The sequence below is a fragment of the Grus americana genome, chromosome 28 (assembly GCF_028858705.1).
Source record: "Grus americana isolate bGruAme1 chromosome 28, bGruAme1.mat, whole genome shotgun sequence".
Lineage (NCBI taxonomy): Eukaryota > Metazoa > Chordata > Aves > Gruiformes > Gruidae > Grus > Grus americana.
Genome location: NC_072879.1, coordinates 349,536 through 368,883, shown reverse-complemented (window position 1 = coordinate 368,883; position 19,348 = coordinate 349,536). Strand labels below are relative to the sequence as shown.

The 19,348-nt window shown below is 43.5% G+C and overlaps 2 protein-coding genes across 5 annotated transcripts; both read left to right on the top strand.

Moving 5' to 3' along the window:
- The first annotated feature begins 508 nt into the window (after positions 1 to 508).
- TPM4 (tropomyosin 4) lies at positions 509 to 10,344 on the top strand. Of its 4 annotated transcripts, none has more exons than XM_054805393.1 (9): positions 509 to 818; positions 3,282 to 3,407; positions 6,513 to 6,646; positions 6,914 to 7,031; positions 7,352 to 7,422; positions 7,670 to 7,745; positions 8,346 to 8,408; positions 8,487 to 8,556; positions 9,820 to 10,344. In XM_054805393.1, exons 1-9 carry the CDS (start codon positions 705 to 707, stop codon positions 9,900 to 9,902), a joined length of 855 nt encoding a protein of 284 aa, XP_054661368.1. In that variant the 5' UTR covers positions 509 to 704; the 3' UTR covers positions 9,903 to 10,344. The 4 variants fall into 4 exon arrangements, with proteins under 4 accessions (XP_054661368.1, XP_054661367.1, XP_054661370.1 ...); XM_054805392.1 differs by lacking the exon at positions 9,820 to 10,344 and adding an exon at positions 9,103 to 9,332 and having other exon boundaries at positions 511 to 818; XM_054805395.1 differs by lacking the exons at positions 509 to 818; positions 3,282 to 3,407 and adding an exon at positions 4,263 to 4,465.
- A 357-nt stretch (positions 10,345 to 10,701) lies between these two features.
- RAB8A (RAB8A, member RAS oncogene family) lies at positions 10,702 to 19,090 on the top strand. Its single transcript, XM_054805543.1, has 8 exons — positions 10,702 to 10,850; positions 11,332 to 11,392; positions 11,624 to 11,684; positions 12,082 to 12,159; positions 12,638 to 12,727; positions 13,384 to 13,449; positions 13,972 to 14,022; positions 14,973 to 19,090. Exons 1-8 carry the CDS (start codon positions 10,727 to 10,729, stop codon positions 15,063 to 15,065), a joined length of 624 nt encoding a protein of 207 aa, XP_054661518.1. The 5' UTR covers positions 10,702 to 10,726; the 3' UTR covers positions 15,066 to 19,090.
- The last annotated feature ends 258 nt before the right edge of the window (positions 19,091 to 19,348 follow it).

Sequence of the window (19,348 nt, the reverse complement as noted above, 5' to 3'; positions counted from 1 at the left end):
AGCCTGAACTTGTGATCCAAATCTGACCTCTGTTATGTATTATACTATTGCAGATTATAGCTACTTCCTTAACACCAGTGCTTATTTTCACAGCAAAACCCCCCTGCTGTCTTATAACATATCCTGCATCTTTCCATAACATAAATTTAGCTAACTCTTAAGTGTAGATTTTTTTTTTTTTCCATTTTATGCATGGATTTATTTTGGAGTTATCCAAAAAGATCCTTTCCTTTCCTTCATTAGTCTTATGCCATTATTGTAAGAAGCCAGGTCATTCCCATGGATCTGTTGGGCTGTTTAATTGCTCTGCAAACACGGAGGGGTGCTAATAAGCTTTCTTTCAAGCATGTGTTCATATGTCAACACTTTTGCTTCTGTCAGAAGCTTAAAAATGGAAACAGTTTTCTCTTAAGAAAACAGGACCCAAATAAGGAGATGATGGAGTGCTGAAGATTCCTCTAGTGAGTCTGTTCCAGCTCATTCCTTAGAAAGACTGTGTATGAAAGATCAGAGAAGAGGCCGATAGATCTGGGTTTTGTCCAGGGGTCTCTGGGTTTAAAGCTCTCTACAACCACTTGAGCTCATTTTCCCTGTGACTTGGCTGGGTACGACTTCTTCCTCTGCCCAAGCTGTTAAAAACCTAAAACTTTACTCTTTGGAATTCTTTCAGTTGTGTGACAGCTACAACCTATCGTTTAGCAAAAATGGAAGCTATCAAGAAAAAGATGCAGATGTTGAAGTTAGACAAGGAGAATGCCATTGACAGAGCAGAGCAGGCTGAGACAGATAAGAAGGCAGCTGAGGACAAATGCAAACAGGTAAGTAGAAATAAAATCAATAAATTGTGTGTTTGCACTGTGGAAATAAGTGTAACAAAACACTATGTTGCAACTTTCTGATTCAGCAAGCAAAATAATTTGAAGTTGAGTTTTCTGTTAATCTTCTTTTGAAGTCTTTTGCCTTTTTGTGATGTTACTCTCATACAGCCAGGACTAGGTATTAACTTCTCTTTTTAGCCATCTGAGTCTTTGCAAAATTAGCACTATCCACAGATTATTAAGAGTACTTTGTCTAAGTTTTCTTGACTCTTACATAATTGCCTTAATTTTTTTGTGCTTGTGATTCCATGGAAAAGGCCTCACATACTCGAACTCAAAGCTTGTATACCTTGAACACCTGTAGGACTAGTGTTAATACCTCCTGAAGAATCAGCTATGTCTAAACATTAATTGAGCCTCTCCTTGAAGTGATTAAAGTTCACTTGACTAGTCCTTGGTATATAGAGTGCCCCTTGAGGTGCCAGCTGTGACTCAACAGTAGATAACGTTGTATTATTTTTTTTGCTAAGAATAATCAGAAATATCTTAATTTGAAAGCTCTTCTTTTAACTGAATTTTAGTGATAACATTTTCATATTAGTTTGCCTTTCAATGTTCTTTGTTATGGGTATCTACCTCATATTTGAGCTATAGTATTTTCAGAACTATCTTGAAACGTAAGTTGACTACACTCAAGTTTCTTACACTATTTCTTGTAATATTACCATGTCTTTTCTTTTTATGTTCTTTAAATGTGGCTGCTTCTACTACATCTTCCAGACTGCTCTAATACATTATTAGCCTTTATTTGGCCAAATATTTCATATGTTCAAGTTCAGTTTGAGATTCTGGATGATGTAACTAAACTTTCAGCGTCAGCTGCTACTGTCTTCCCCCTCCACCCCCAACATAAGGAAAACTACTTGTCTGTCCTGTGTTATTACAGTGACTTTCTGCAAGCTGCATGCATCGCCACGTGTACACAGTCCCTGTTTCTTTCCTAGCTTGAGAGGTGTTGATCAGATGCTGTTCTGCTGGGGCACAGTTTCCTCAGCTAATCTTTCTGCACTCAGTAACAGCCACAGCAGTTAATGGTGACTGAATGCTTGGCCTTCTTTTACATTTAGTTATCAAAGGTGATTTCCTACAGAGTGATGACACACTTGTGGGAATTTTCAAGTACCTATATGGAGATAATGTACAATAAAAAGCTAAAAGAGAAAAATAAGTCTTTGAGCTTACTCCTGTTTTCTGGATTGTCTCAAATTTTTCAGTTGTGGGTTGTTTGTTTGGTTGGTTGGTTTTTTTTTTAATGTGGGTACAGTACTCCAGTAGTTATTTTAATGTCATACAGAAAGTAAGCATCACCTCCTTCATCCTGCTTACTGTCCTTCTGTTAAAGCATCCAAGCGAGCCTATTCAGTTCTCTTACACTATCTGGTAAAGTATAGCAACATAACAACGTTCAAGAATAGCATGCTACCAAAAATGTTGTAAAGCTATCTTTGAAGCTAGAATGAAGAAAGTCAGTGCGCTAAAACACAACGTATTTTGAGTGAACTATTCTGATTGACTATATTTATGTGAAGGCAGAGCGAAATGGTTAAATCAGTTTCTCTGCAGACTGAGCTGTTTTGTATTGCAAATGAAATGATGGAGCAGATGGGTTTGCAGGCCACCCTTATCAGCAGCAAGCCTCCTGATAATGTAAATTCTTCAGGGAGCATGAGACAGTTTGTCACTGAACAGTCTCCCAGCAGGTTATAAATAGTGCCATTCTAGCGTACAATATGGATTTATATGGTATGGCGGAGAGAGTCTGCACTTCATGGTAGGATACCTTGTGGGCCCACAATTAGTTATCAAATAATTGAGGCTGGAAGGGACATCTGGAGGTCATCGAGTCCCGGCTCCCGCTGACGGCAGGGTCTGTCGTGAGCCAGACCTGTTCCCCCTGCTTCCCAAGTGTCATGTTTGGCAAAAGATGATCAGGGAACGACCACTCGTTTTTCCTAGCTATACAGGAATCAAGTAGTTTCCTAATAAATCATTGGGTAATAGTGTTAGAACAAACCCAAGGACGTAATTTTAAAACATTTGTAATTATGCTGTAGAACTAACTGTGGCAGGGTCTTGTGGAGTCCAAAATAGAAATAAGGTGAAAAAGGGCTTATACCAAGTTATTTATTAAACCAGATCCTGTGTGTGCAGTGGGAGGAAATGTTGTTCTAAGGATGATATGTTTCTAATGATCTCTTCCTGGCAACTGCTACCAGTCATTAGAGTAACTTGCCCCAGCAGAACTTTGATCTGGTCTTTTGAGACTTTGTATGTTAGGTTAGGTTAAACCTAATAGTAAAGAGAGGTTTTTAACCATATTGAACTGTAACTGATAATAGATCAAAATGCTCACTTTGGGTTTGTTCTTTTTTTTTTTTTTTTTTTTTTTTTCTCTCTTGAAAGGTAGAGGATGAGCTGGTAGCTCTGCAGAAAAAGTTGAAAGGAACTGAAGACGAGCTGGATAAGTACTCGGAGGCTCTCAAAGATGCCCAGGAAAAACTAGAGCAGGCTGAAAAGAAGGCCACTGATGTACGTACCTACAGCTAATATTTGCCTGTAACTATGCTCCGTATATTTTGTATGTAGTACACTGATGATAGAACTGCTGAGAATGTTTGTATTGCAATACTTTGATTGGGGGATAGGGAAGGCAGCGTTAGTTCCAGGTACAGAAGTCTCCTGTCCGCTCTGCCAAAATGAGCTCGGGCTGGCTGTTCTGCACTGGGTGTATGGCAGATGCAGCCGTTCCCGGTGTTTAACAGGTACCCAAAGGGGGATTTGTAGCACTGCGCCTGGGGGGGGGGGGTCTGAAAGGGGGGGCAGTTTGTGGGTGGGAATTCGTTAGGAAAGGTGAAATCTCCTTTAATTGAAGTAAACAAAATGGTGCTCTTTCAGGGCAGCTGGGACAGCAGCAGGGAGGTGCTGTGGCGTAAGGATGTAGTTTGGCCTCAGCACATAGCAGGCTTAAAATCCAGTCCCAGCTCCCCAGCCCCATGCTCCGTTCATTTTGCTGTCAGAGGGGTTAGGTTTGGCTTCTCCCTGGTCTGCGTAGGCTCAGACACGACAGTAACACACCGGAGGGCAGGACCCGGCGGCACGTTGCTGAACCCCACCTTTGGGGTCCTCAGGGTGGCCGGGCTGACCCGGGAAGCCCGGGAGTCCCGCAGCCGGGCGATTTGCAGCCGTTTTTGCATCACGAGTGATGCGGCGCCCGGGCCAGCTCGGAGCGGGCCCGGGGCCGCAGCAGGGACCCCCGCAGGATGGGGGGCGGGAGGGAACCGGGCGGGGCGGCCCCGCGGCGCGACTGTCCCTGCGCTGCTTGCGCCGAGTCCTCTACGTCACCACCCCCACCTCCATCTCCAGTGGCGTGACGTCATCGGCCCATTGAAAGGCGCGGGGCCGCGCGCCGCCACGTGCAGCACCTCCGCGCCCTGCCCGCCGCCAGCGCCGCGCCCATGGCCGCACCGAGCTCCCTGGAAGCGGTGAAGAGGAAGATCCAGTGCCTGCAGCAACAGGCGGATGAGGCGGAGGATCGCGCCCAGGTCCTCCAGCGGGAGCTGGACCTGGAACGGGACCTGCGGGAGAAAGTGAGACCGCCCGGGCTGCCTGCTCGCCTCTCTCGGTCGCTCTCTCCCGGGCTGCCCTGCTCCTTCCTTCCTGTCTCTGGCTCTCTCTCGCTGGGGCGTGCCTGGCTCTCTCCTGCTCCGGGAGGACGGCTCGGCCGCCGGCTGCCTTCATTCCTCAGCTGTCCCCCTCGCTGCTCCGCTCCGCAAAACTCCCTGCGGAAACCGCCGGCGCTGCTGCAGCGCCTCGCCCGCACCGTCCTCCGGGGGCACCGGGCACGGGGCGGCGGCTCATCCCAGGCGCCCGCTGCTTATCGCGCTTTGGGGCCGTTCCCTTCGGAAAAAGCGTTGCGAGCACCGATCGGCATCGGGAAACGGTTATGAGTTTCGTAGGAAATGATTGTTTAATTAGGAAAAAGCGCTGCATGACAACGAGCGGGGAGTTCCCGCCTCTCGGCGCCGCACCGCTGGCTCCAGCACAGCTGGGAAATGTCCGAACTGCTGGAAAATAACTTTCCCTCCTGGTTTTCACAGAGAAATGAGAACTCTCCACTAGTGTGCGGCTCTCCCGGGGCTGGACAGCTGGTTTCACTTAGATTTGTGTGTGATCAGCCTTCCCGGCATCTTCCTGCTATTTTATCACATGTCAGCGAGTTAGTTTTACCGTATAAGGACTGCGGGCTGCTGCTGGCAGAGGTGGAGCCAGACTAACTCCAGCTTCCCCGTGGCCCCGTCTCCATAGCTTTGGAATCTCACTTAATTAAAATATGACTTAAAAGTGTCCTGTCTAGTGGAAGGAGTTTAGACTGCCACATAACAGATGCCAGTTTTCTACATGATCGATGCTTTAATCAAGAGTTAAACACATAGGACTGGGTAGAAAACAAATGAAATGCGGATAATTTACGACTAGAGGAATCCTGGGTCGGTCTCCATTTGGGTCAGTCACTGAAATCCTTCCAAGATGGGACAGCTATGAATGGAAACCACTTCCTCCAGCTTAGGAGGAGCAGTCAGTAACCAAATTTGAGAAGCTGCAGCAAACCAAATATTTTTTTCCAAGTACTTAACATAAAGCAATTGCCTTTCCAGGATCTATAGCCCGTAAAACTGATTTTTTTCTTTTAAAGTTAATCTTACATATCGTAATCATGGTCAGATTTGGGGACAATTAAGTGTGCAAACCTGGAAGTTATTAAAGTAGGGCTTTATTTTCCTTCAAATAACGAGCAATTAAAGGAGCAATATCTTAATAAACACAATGGATTTATGGACACCAATTGGTTCATATTGTCTGTATGCAAGCTCTTCTCCCAACAACCTCTCAATTTATTATCTAGTCTGTTTTTTAAACATTAATAGTGTTTCCAATTACTGCATAGTTTATTCAATTATATATAAACAGACATTAAGAAACACTTTCTGCCTAATGCCTTAAGTACCATAGGAAGCAATGAAAAAGGAAAGTGAACTTATTTTAAGACTATACTTAATTTTGCCCTATTTATGTTACAAAGACGACTGACTCCCCCATGCTGAGGCCAACTGTATCTGCCCAGCTGACCGCGGAAAGATTATATAGCATTTGCAGGCTCAGGAGCCCAGAATGGATAACGAGATGGCTTTTAACTTCAGCAGTGTGCTGTGACAGGATATTGCTGCAATCTGTGATGAAACCAAGATCAGGGAAATCAACTCTGAAGTTTTTGGAACGAGCCATTATGGAAACAGTTGGGGTTTTAACTTTGGAATCCTATGGGTAGATCCAGCCCTGTGCAGTGATCTGAAAATACGTCTCTCTTGGCAACCGGTGTCGAATCCTCCGTTGTATGGCAGGAATGATAAGTACCATTAACAAAGAAAGGAGAAGCACATACTCCATACCTTGAAATTCCTGAGATGCCATAGTTTAAACAAACAAAACGCAGAGGCAGAAAGGTTCCTAGAGCTCCCCTGCACACACCGAGGAGAAGCCTTTGCAGCTGTAAGGAAACCGATTAGTTGAGAACATTTGTCAGCTGGGAAGCAGCTGGTCCATAACCTCCGTCCTGGGCGGTTGTGTTTCCTACAGGCTGAAGGCGAGGTGGCAGCTCTGAACAGACGTATCCAGCTAGTGGAAGAAGAGTTGGACCGTGCCCAGGAGCGGCTGGCCACAGCCTTGCAGAAACTGGAGGAGGCGGAGAAAGCAGCAGATGAGAGCGAGAGGTATGTTTCCTTTTTTTTTTCCCCCTGTAAAAAATTGAACATAAATGAATAAAATATTCCCATATAATTTAGTATCTGAGTGTGCTAATGTGCACTGCAGGTCAGAGACCCAGTACTATAGGTGCCTTTTGTACAAGCTTAAATGAGTAATTCTGTTAGCCTTGAGGAACATGATGGTATGGTCGTAACGGGCCGCTTTTTGGTTACAAATACTGAAAAAGTGCTAAAATGCTTCTACATTAAACACACTTGCTTTGACTTCTGCAGAGGAATGAAGGTTATTGAGAACAGAGCAATGAAAGATGAAGAGAAAATGGAAATTCAAGAAATGCAACTGAAGGAGGCCAAGCATATTGCTGAAGAAGCTGACCGCAAATACGAGGAGGTAAAAGGGATAAGGAAATGAGTCGACATACAGGAGAACTGTGAACAACTTTGTTACTCTTCAGTTTAGTCATTGTGCGCTTTTCACTGTGTGACTGTTCGACTTTAGAACACTCCCCAAACGGGGTAATTTTAATAGCGACTTTCGCAGCACCTTAGATATTTAATGCAAAGATCACGGCAAAATTCAACTTATTTGGGGAAAGAGTCTGTCATGTCTGTACATGTATGTTTTAATCTCATTCCATCACTCAGAAGGAAATCACGAGCGTAGTGCTTTCAGAGAAGTGTGTAGGAAATACAGCTACTTTCTCTTCACAGGTTGCCCGTAAACTGGTTATTTTGGAGGGTGAACTGGAAAGAGCTGAAGAGCGTGCAGAGGTGTCCGAAGTGTGAGTAGCTTCAGATACACGGAAGCCGTTTAGAATACAGTAAAGGTCAAAGCTCTGTTTCTTTAGAAAAATCTACTGCTGGTAGGCAGGCACGTTGTATGTGTAGAAAAGCTTTGTACTCTATATACCCAATTTTCCCCTTTCAGACTTAATTACTTCATCTCTTGTATTTTTAGACTTCCTGAAAATTAAATTAAGTCATAACAGGGACAGTAGTAATTTATACCTTTTTTTTTTTTTCCTGTAGTAAATGTAGCGACCTTGAAGAGGAGTTAAAGAATGTCACTAACAACCTGAAGTCTCTGGAAGCTCAATCTGAAAAGGTTGGTTCTTGCTGTAAACTAAGGGATGGGGCAAAGTCAAACCTCGTCAATAAAATCCATAGGAATATGCCAGAAATACAAAGAAAGTGGAGGGGTTTAGCTGCCTGCCTGTTTAACAGAGGCTGTTGATAACACTGAATCAGTTCTGCCCAAACCCAAGTCAGTAATCTGATAATTATCTGCAACACTGCTTCAAGCCAGCACCTAAATCTCTGTTTCCCACACCAGTACACCACTGGCTGCTCGTCATTTTCTGCTCACGCTCTTTTTGTGCTTTTTGTCCTCTTAATAAAGAAAATTGCTAAACATCCTGATTTCCCAAAACCATTGTTTCTGGCTAGCCTGGCACGGTGTGGAAGGCTTCACCGTCTCTTGCACTTTCAGCTGGTTTTGTGCTGCACAAGGTAACCCCAGTAAGGTCTAAGGTGACGCACAAAGGAACTTGGACATCCCAGGTGTTAAAATGATGGTTAATGGGCCAGAGGCTCAAATGTCATGGAAGGGGTGTTTGCAGCTGCTGTGAAAGGAAAAGTGGTTATAAATAGGTCACGGTTTCATAAACATTTATTGTTGCTTAAAGAGTGTTTATTGTTTTCACAGTACTCAGAGAAGGAAGATAAATACGAAGAAGAAATCAAGATTCTCTCTGACAAGCTTAAAGAAGTAAGTTTATCTATCCCCAAACTGGTTTTGGGCACAGTTTTTTTAACAGTGTCCAATTACTCTCTTTATTTTCTTTAGGCTGAAACTCGTGCTGAATTTGCAGAGAGAACTGTTGCCAAACTGGAAAAGTCTATTGATGACCTGGAAGGTATGAAATGACTCACGTTTCATTTAGAAGTGGCCAATTTCAAATCAGAAAACAAAATTCTAGGAGTATTAGATTTTATTGGGAAGGGACAGAAGTGCTCATCAGGTGTATTGGTAGGTCAGCGTGATGCGTCTGTCCTGCATGGCACCTCCTAGCCAGAGGACATTTTCCTGAAAGAGGTTTGTTCTCTTTCAAAAAAACTTGGGTCGCAATAACCCGACTCTGGCCAACTCACGGATACAGGGACTCAAGGGCACCTTCTGTTCCTAACAAGATGGCAGCCCTACGTAATCTGATTACCGAAAAATCCTTTTGAGCGATTAAAAAAAAGGGAAACTTAGACAAAGCTTCTAACCTGACAGCTGTGTGGATGTTTTGCTTTCGTACCGATACTCAGTTACGCATCTGTTTTGTTTTGTTTTCCTCCCCAACCGCTTTGGCTGCTGCCTTCCGACTGTCTCCATGTCTCCTCCTGCGCACCTCTTCCTCTGGACTGTTTTTCTGCATTTCTTGCTGAAATGTGCCTTCTGCCCTTGTGACCGCTAGACGAGCTGTACGCTCAGAAGCTGAAGTACAAAGCAATCAGTGAGGAGCTTGACCATGCTCTCAATGACATGACCTCTTTGTGAGCTGCACCGATGGGGGGGGGCACAAGGGCTGCTCTGATCACTCCATTTCTTAAGCTTTTCTGTACCTGTCACTTCTCTGCAGCTTCCACCAGTGAGCCTTCAGCCTCCTCTGGAAGAACTCAGCTCAATAAAAACAAGATACCTCTACCTTTCAGCTTTGGGGCTTTATTTCCTTAGAATTCACCCAAAATACACTAGTATAATGGCACTGAAAGTTAGTTCAGCTCCTCATGCCAGGCACGGCAGATGAGATCAGTGCAGGCGTCCCCAAGGTCAGCAGGACCCGGCGTGTGGGCAGGCACCTGAATGTTCCCAAGGACGTGTGCGGCAGTGAAAAGCTTTGGGCATGTTTGGGGTGTACTTGTGGTGCGCCATCTGGCTGGTTAACGACAGCTCCTGACAGACGTGTCCTGTAAATCACATTACATCAGAACACAAGACTGTCACGTTACACATAAGACGTGTCCAGAAACCTCACTAAATTGGAGCAATTACCAAAAAAATTGGCCCTGTTTTGTAGATGCAGTTACAGTGTTGTCTTGAACGCGAAGGTAAGTAATCACAGGTTTATTTAAAGAGAAAAGGCTATAAAATAATGTGGGTTAAGTCTTGGTTTTTTCTTCTTTCTCATCAGAAAAACTTGCTCAAGCAAAAGAGGAGAACTTGGGGCTGCATCAGACACTGGACCAGACACTAAACGAACTGAACTGTATATGAAATGGCGAAGAAATCCCTGCGGCCAACAGAAACCGAAACTCTTCTCTGCATTTAACATATCGGTCCTCTCTCTCTCTCTCTGTATCCTGGAAAAACCATTAAGTTATGAACAGTCCAGACATATGCGGGGCTTTGGGTGTAGCTTGAAGGCAGTCTCCCACCACTGATGCCCGCAGTGTGGCCCTGAGCCCCTCCAGTGCGTGCTCCTGGAGGCAGTGGCCGCCAACACTCGTGCAGCACGCAGGGGAGCACGAGCTGCACCGGGGCCACGTGATCCCCCTTGTTTTCCATTTCTGCAGGTTATTGGTAGCAGCTGTAGCTTTTTTCACAGTTGATTAGTCATTTTTATATAAGCCCCAGTAGAAGCTGTACTCGAGCAGTAGTGTCACCCTCTGCGGTGCGCCTGTTACTGATGTTTCATATTAAACAATTGCTCACAGTACCGAGGTCTCCTCCTGGTCTTTTTGTACTCCTTGTGTTCGGGTGACGTCACGGAGCGCCATGCCAAGCCGCGGGCAGTTCGAGCCGTGACGTACCTATTGAACCGCCCGGCTTCGCCTCGCATAAGCAGCGCTGCACGCGCCTTCCGCCCGCAGCAGGAAGTGACGCTCGACCGGGCACGCGCAGCGCGGCCAGCTGCCAATCGCGCCGCCCGCCAACGGAGCGCCGGCTGCGTGCGCTTCCTGCCGGACTCCGCGGTGACGCGCGCCGGCCTCAGCCAGTAAGCGCGCGGCGGGCGGTGACGGGCGGCGAGCGCGGCCCGTGAGGCGGCGCGGGGGGCGGCGCGGGGGGCGGGGGCAGCCGGAGGGGCGGTGCCCGCGAACATGGCGAAGACGTACGACTATCTCTTTAAGCTGCTGCTCATCGGTGATTCGGGTGTGGGGAAGACGTGCGCGCTCTTCCGCTTCTCTGAGGACGCCTTCAACGCCACCTTCATTTCCACCATCGGTGAGGGACGTCGGGCGGCGGCTGCGCCCGCCTCAGCCGAGGTGACCGGCCCGGCCCGGGCCCTGCCGGCCGGTGGTCCCGCCTGGCGCGGCCGGGCAGCGGCTTGTTCCGCCCGGAGGAGTTTGATTACGGCTCGGGCGGCGTTTTCGCTGCCATCGCGGGTGGCTCCGGAGCCGCAGAGGCTCGGTGCCGGGTTGGTCGTTGGTGCGAAGCCCGGCTCTGCAGCCGCGGCTCCAGCTGCTGTTGATTTACTCACCGCGTCCCCGCAGGGAGACGGGCGTAGGCTCAGCCGGTGTCGCGGTGGCTCTTGGCTTCGCTGCGGGGTGTCACCTGCGTCTGCGAAGTCGCTGGCTGAGGGGGGGGGGCTGCTTTGCTGGGGCTGCTCCTCAGAACGGGAAACCTGAGCAGTAAAATTAGAGGGAAAAGTGTTAATTTGGTCTTTGGCAGAACCTATGAGTAATTTAGTTGCTTCTCTTTTCAGGTATTGATTTTAAAATTAGAACTATAGAACTAGATGGCAAGAGAATTAAACTACAGATATGGTAAGACTTTTCTTCTAACGCCACCTCCATAATGTGTGTGCATGGTGTGGGGCAGTGATGTCATTGAGGCTTTACGCCAGTTGTGCTCTTTAGCAGTTTCTGATTCTTAGAAACGACAAGATAACTGTAGTGCACCTAAAGACTGCTTCAACACAATTTAAAATTTTTGGTGGCTTTGACTTGAGCCTGATGCAGGTGGCCTGTGTGAGCCCTGTGTTTTGTCTGTTCCAGGGACACTGCTGGGCAGGAGCGATTTCGAACCATCACAACCGCCTACTACAGGGGAGCAATGGTAGGAGTGATACAGGTCGTGCTAAAGCTAAACTGGGTGCTTCGTCTTTCGCAGCCACATCAGCTGGATTTAATGTGGCGGACACACAACTGTGTTTTCTCCCACCACATAAGCTCGGCCTAACTAAGTATTTGCAGTGGTGTTCCTGTTTCCAGCAGTGCTGGGACAATGTGGGAGCTCCTGGAGGCACCTTTCCTCCATGACTCATACTATAAGCACGTGTCCTGCACACCTTATCTAGCAAGGGGCAAACTGTGATTAAATGTTACATGGAGCTGTGAACCGACTGTTTTAAAAATAGTCTTTGTTAAGTTACTCCTTTCTGCTACAGATGAGTCTTTAACTCCTGTGTAAACTGACACTGGCTGAAACAATCTGTCTTCTTTTTAATCTTTAGGGCATTATGTTAGTCTATGACATCACCAATGAAAAGTCTTTTGAAAATATTCGGAACTGGGTCAGGAATATCGAAGAGGTAATTTTTCTATTTGCTTACTGAACATTAAAGATGCTATTTCTTTCTCCAAAAGTAATTGAAAGCTAAGTGCTTCAGAATTGTTATGTTTCTCTTGAATTCTTGTGCTGAAGGGTACTTGGAAAATAAATTGAATGAAAATCAGTAACAACTTGTGGAACGTCTTGGTTAAGGGTAATTCATTGTGCTTGCACATGAGAGCCAGCTGTGGGGACCACAGTCCTCCTAGTGACGCAGGAATCTAAAAGTTATTGTTTTCCTGCCACCACAAGTGCTCTAAGAGCTGTCTCTGTGCAGGACGCCCTGGGCTGCCAGTGCCTGCGGCGAGTGGCTGGGATGAGGGGTTGGGGGGAGCCCATAAACCTGCAGAAGATGCTTAGCGCCAGCATCTCTGTGTTACGTACTTGCTGTGTGCTTCATCTTTTTGACGACATTTGTCTAAAAGCAAAGCCCTTTTTCTGGTCTGTTTCTGTCTCAGCACGCCTCTCCAGATGTTGAAAAAATGATCCTTGGGAACAAATGTGATGCAAATGACAAAAGACAAGTTTCTCGAGAGCAAGGGGAGAAGGTAAGTGAACGTATTTCAACTTTGGCTTTTCAGAGCGTAAAAATTACATTTGTTATTGTTTGTACGCTGCTTTGGTACCTCGGCGGTATTTCCAAGCAGAACTGTTGAACGTTTCCCAAGCTGTAATTGCAATATGTTTCCCCACTCTGGTAAAAAGATGAGTCTGTGTTACGAATTCCTGTTGATTATCTGGTCAAGATGTGTTGGGTGCAAAACAATGGATTTTTTCTTAGCGAGAGGAAGAAAAAGCATGCTAGAGCTTGATATTTAGAAAATTGTGTGTGTCTGGCTGAAAGCCACTGAGGGAAGGTAGACAGGATTGTCTTTTCTGGCATCAGATATTACTTAGTCAAGGTAGAGAAGATACGGCTACGCATGGCAGATGTTACAAGACTGACAAGATATCCGTGCAAGAAAAAAAAAAGACAAAGGGGCAGATTAAAATGTGTGTGGAGTGTAAAACAGAAGAACAAAACACAGTAAGAACAGATGCTAATAGGAATGAGATATAGTTCCTGATTTCTGCTACTTGTTCTGCTTGAGGACATCCCCAAGTCGCTGTGAGTCACACCCGGAGGGGCAGATCCTGTGCAGTGGGTTGTGTTTGCAGCTGTTCCCCCAATTACCCAACTAACATGAAACCTGCTTTTGTTCAGCTTGCTGCAAGTTTTGGAATTAAGTTTATGGAGACCAGTGCAAAAGCAAATATAAACATAGAGAATGTAAGTACTCTAACCTTTCTCTTATATTTATTGTCTTTGTGCAAACAAGCAGTAGCACTTGCCCATCCTGGTTGGATGCAAACCTCAGTTTGTAGATGCTTTAAGGGGGTTGTTAAGTACCTTCCATGATGGCATTGTCTAACCCACATTCTGCTGGATGATTTAATTTGGTGCTCGGAGTGTAATACAAGGATGCTACAGCAAACTGTGTTAGAGCAGCACGCTGAAAAACTCAGCTTATGTCTTTGCGTTCAAAATGTGATCGATAAGGGGCGACGCTTCGGCGCACCAAACCTTGGCATGCCGCTGCGGATGGTGTGTGCTGGTGGGGTCTTCGGGCTCGGAAAGGAGGTAGTGGAGTAGAAAAGGAGCATTAGAACCTGAAGGAGGGGGGACCTGCGAATATGACGTTCTTCAGGAGTTCAGTATATGTAGAAACTCGGGAAGGCAGCTTATAACTAAAGAAAAATGTTGGAATAGATTTTACTTACATGTAGCACTTAATGGTTTTACTCATCACAGGCGTTTTTCACTCTTGCAAGAGATATCAAAGCAAAAATGGACAAGAAGTTGGTGAGTAACTTTTACTTCGTCCACACTGTACTTAAATAGGAAAAAACCCAACCAAAAGCCAAACAGCAAGTACTGTTTCACGGGATATGAAAAACATTTTGTGGTCTCTTTCATGGGGAAAGCACTGACTGTTATAGACATTTATTTTTACTTTTGTCAAGCTACGTTCTGAACTTGACTTACAAACAATTGTCTCTGCATTTCAGGAATTACCTGCAGTAGTTGAGGTTTTCTAAATAAAACTGCCTTTTATTTGTTTTATTGACAGTCAAGTGAGTGGTAGAGTAGTTCAATGATATTTCTTGCTCTTGCAAGTCTAAAAAACAGAATCATATAAATTAGACCTATAGGAGGCCCACTTCATACTTCAGGGTAGTCTTCAAACTACTATGTTTAAAAATAGGAAAAGAACTAATTAGCTTCTTGATAACCAAATCATTTCTCAGGATGCTTTCACAAAAGTTATCTTTTGTACAACCAGTGAACGTATATTGATGTTGGTTCGTTCCTTACGAAATGAAGCTAACAAAGATTCCTTCTCTTTTCCTGAGCATTCAACCTGCGTGGAACCAGCCATGTGCTGATAGAGCTGTGATGTTTTGGGTCTTGCTGACGATTCCTACGTGTTTCAGCAAGAGCCAAACATGTCCTGCAACTTTTTTTTTTTTTTTCTTCATCTCAGCTGTCTTTGAGTTTATAGAAAGACGGCAACTAGGCACAGTGCGTGTTAGTTGCAGCCAACAGTAGCAGATGTGGTTCTCTGACTTCTCATAGTGGCTGACGTAAGGCTCAAATAAGAGTGAAGACTCCTGTTGATTTTAGCAATGGGTTTTGTATGTGGCAGGCGCGATGCGACAAAATGAATAGATGTAGTATGGATGCTAGATCATACAACAATGCTAGAAGGTGTTAAGTATAAATAAGTAACTTAATATTCTTTGCGTCTTCAGGAGGGCAATAGCCCGCAAGGCAGCAACCAGGGAGTCAAAATCACACCAGACCAGCAAAAGAAAAGCAGCTTTTTCCGATGTGTTCTTCTGTGAGGGACACGGCCTTAATCTGAGCCTCTGCTCAGCTGAACTGGACTGTGCCTGTTCTGAGTGAGAGTTCCTCTGTCTGTGGACTTAGCATTTTCAACACACCTTGTCACTTTGTGACCATCTGAATAAGAAATTGTTTATTTTAGTAATTGTCTGACTCTTCAATTTTGGAGATGAAACAAGTTTATTTTTGTCAGATTGCCACTGGGCATGTGTATTGTCTAGCAGAGGGAGTACAGATCAAATGCAACCTGTGATACAGCACCTTTGCTGACAGGCTTCAATCTTTTTGTTCGTATCTGTCATGTATTCAAATTAGAAAGACTAAGTTATGATCAAAATAAGAAACTGAAATGCCAATGTTAATAAAGTCCAGGTATGTGTACATGATACATGTGCATATCCATGTCTATAGATGCATATAGAACAATTGCATCAAAACATCAAACAAATGCACTTAGTAAGCAGTACAGGCTTATACCTTTTCAGAAGGTAGAAGGAAGCTTTCTGCAGCTCCACCTCTGCTACTACAGAGAAAATCCTTTATCTGCCTGTTGCATTATTCTAGACAATCCACAAGTACAATTGAAGTTTAAAAAAAAAAAATCCTCGAAGGACTCTATTTTTTTAAAAAACCGAAGTATGCTGTTAATATAAAGGATCCTTACCACCAGGAATGACTTTATCCATATTAGACTTGAGCGTGCTTAATTAAATACTCCAGACGTTTAGATGCGTTTAACAGGAGATGATAGCTACAATGAGTCGTCCGTTCTTAGAGAAGCAGACCGTGGTGTGGGTAGGGACACTTACTCAAAATTTGTAACATTACAATGGGCGGCTTTTTCTCCTCCAGTGACTCCGGATCTGTCATGATGTAGTAGCTAGTTTTAAATTGTGACAAGAAAATGTATTGCACTGCTTCCAGTTGTGTGTTCTCATGCACACTTGCTCACATATGCAAATAAATGTTGCACATATGAACACTTTCTGAAAACAGACTTTTTTAAACTGAGATTTGCCTTGCTGCTGTGTATTGATCATTTCAGATTTCAAGCAGCACCAAACCTGTTAATAGCGTGCATCAATGCAAATGATGTTTAGTCCTCAGTGGAAATATTCTATGTATTTATTCCTATAAACACAGTCTATTACATTCCGATGTATAAAATGTAACAGCCAAGTAAAGCTCCTAGGTAGCTAATTGCTCTCAGTTCAGAGGCTGTAAGCCTGACTCTTAATTAGACTGACAAAAGGAGCCAGTAAGAGCCATCTACTTCAAAGCCTGCTGTCAAGTGATTGGAATCATGGTATATTTAATTCAAATGAAAATATCAGCTGTGTCCTGCAACTCACTGGAATTGTTAACATGCTTTGTTTACATTGACAACTGCACTTAAGGGTAAAATTAAAGCTGATTTTAAAGTTAATGAATTTACTCACCAGTTTTGTTTTCTTCAAATTTGTGCTATTCTAGTCTGGCCTCAAAGTAGCACTCATAAGTGTTACTGGAATTAAGAACTATCAGATTCGTAATTAAACTTTATAAATCTGTAGCATGCAGTTGGGCTCAACAGGAATATTGCCTGTTTTTTTCTGAAATGGAAAAAGGAGATTTTACTGTGTAAGTTACTGGTTTATAAAAATGCATTTTGTATGCTACCAACCTTTTTTTTTTATAGCTAGCAGATTACAATGAGTTCTGTTCATGATTAAAATCATACATAAAGCTTTCCTCTAACCAGAACCTTATGATGGGGTTTTTTTGGTTTACTTGTGGCTTTTTAGCGTGAGGACTTGGTGAACGTGCACCATGGTGGATTACACGCAAATGTATTTGTAGGATAAAATCATGTTAAGCTACTGAAGAGCCTTCTAGTCAGTTTGTGCTTCAAAGTGTATTTAATACAGAGCTATAGATCAGCCAAGCAATGCTTCTCTCTTGAGATAAGGATGCTTTTACAGAAAGACTTTGTGTATGCTTCAAGAAATTATTGAGGCAGAATTGGGGAGGTGATTAAGGCATGCTCTGAATGTTCTTTTCCTACACAAAACAGATCTGTTTAATGATTTGTTTCTGGCTTAATAGTAAATGTGGACTGTCTCACATCCATCCTTCTACTTTAACATAGCTAGATATATTTTTCAAAGTGATTGGAAAAATAAGTGGTTAGTCTAACTTGTCCACCATGATACTGGGTATTGCCCGTCGGCAGTCTTTAAAGTGATAACTCATCTTGAGATGAGAAAGAAAACAATATTAATTTACAAGTGGATAAAACCCGAAGGATGGAATTGTGTTTTTCACTCCTCATTTTCTAAATCTTAAATTACTCTTTTGCATTCGGAGCTAACTCTTTGTACATGAATACCGTCTGTTTAAAATTATGCTGGTTGTTGCACATGTTTATGTACCTAATTTATAGCATGATTTCCTTTCACAAAATGATTGGTTTTACTCGATGAACAACTACATTATTGCCCAATCTCAGGAAGTTTCATATAGTTACTGTGACTACAGTTATCACTGTACTTCTAGGGTATACAGACTACACAGAAATTAAATCAGTGTAAGCAATATGAAACCTAAAATGCAAGTGTAAGACAGGAAAAGGTTAAAGACACTGCAATTGCATGTATGCTTGGCTCTGTGCCACTAAATTTGGACATCAGATCTTGGAGAAGTACAATAGGTAGTTGATATTTCCATCATACAATTAAATTACTGTGTTTTTTAAGTATGAATGTTATGGAAAACACAATGATCAAAAGAGGTACTGTGGTGTAAATGCATACAGTAATGTATCTATATGTAAGCTTTCTTTAAGGAGGAAAAAATCTGAAATTGGATAGAAAATTTGTAAAACTGAGGAATTGAAGTAGTTACGAAAAACTAACAATGTGCTTACTATACATTCTGAGTGTCTAAATGCCACTAAAATTTCCAGTTGATTAACACTTTGATTAACACTTTGTTTGTAGAGAAACAAACCCATTTTTGAGCATGTTCTCAAATTCCCTTACTTTAATGAGTATCATAGAATTCTGTGGTTGACCTTATTTTTGAGGCTGGTTGCAATATTTCAGATAGTCTTCACCCTTTCGGTGTAGACTTGTCAGTAGCTCGTCTGTCAATAAATGGTGGAACTGCTGTTTTAACACTTTGCCATTTTAACACTTAATGTTGTCTAGGTCCTATGCTGATGGGCACATCTAATGTTCCTTGACATCAGAGCCTTATGCCAGCATCAGACTTTCAGCCTCAGATTTATAAATCCTATGGATTATTGTAAGTCTCTTTACTGCTGCTGAAAATTATTTGGTCTCTCCTTTCATGTGAGATGCTAATCATCTCACTGACAATTGCTAAGGGTTTTATTGTTGTGGTGGCAGTGTCTTTGGCTGATGATTGTGCTCAAAAGCTACCGTGATTTCTTGTTCTCTTGGACTTGAAATGGCTGGTGTTGCTGCTGGAGAGGAAATGGACAAACAGCTGTGGAGAGGATGGTCTCCATTTGTACTAGAAGTTTGTAGGGGTTGGGACAGAATGATGACTGACTTCTGTCTTCATTTCTAGATTAACTAAAGAGCTGTTCAATTGAACGTTAATGGTAACGTGCAGTCTGATTATTTCAGGCTGCCTTATTCTTTGACCCATCTCTTTCACTGATCACTGGAGTTTTTGTTTCTGTAGGTAATGCAAGTTTAGCGGGCTGGTCTCTCTAGCCTTTCTGCAGGAATCATATGCTCTACGTTGAGTGTGAGTTGGGACTTAAGACTTAGTTTTGAAGGGAACTTAATGCATCCCAGTATTTTTAAAAATAACTTTAAATTGTGTTTTTAGAATGACCACTTTTGGCTGCCACCCTTCCCACATTACAACTGCTTTCTTAAACACTTCTCATTGATTTTCATGTTTGTATTAAAACCAAAACTGTTGTTTATTACAGTATGTATGTTTTTACTCTGTTGTACAGGACCCTGAGCACTGCATAAATAAACTTCTTATGAAAAGAGAATTTTACAAACTTAGTTTGTCAGTCTTTTTCATCATTGGTGCATATAGACGATCGTATGGAAAATAGGGTATTTCTAAAAATAGAAAAGAGGGAACGGAACCTAGGGTAGGCTTTTTTCCTCTTTAAAGTATGTTGACCATTCATTAGAAATTTTGAAATGGAGAGCTCTTCTCCATATTCTTCTCAGAACCTGTAATGGGCTTCTGTGACACACTAGGAGAACGCTTTAGCAAACTGATTCATAGGACCATTTGTTAAGGCTGATCA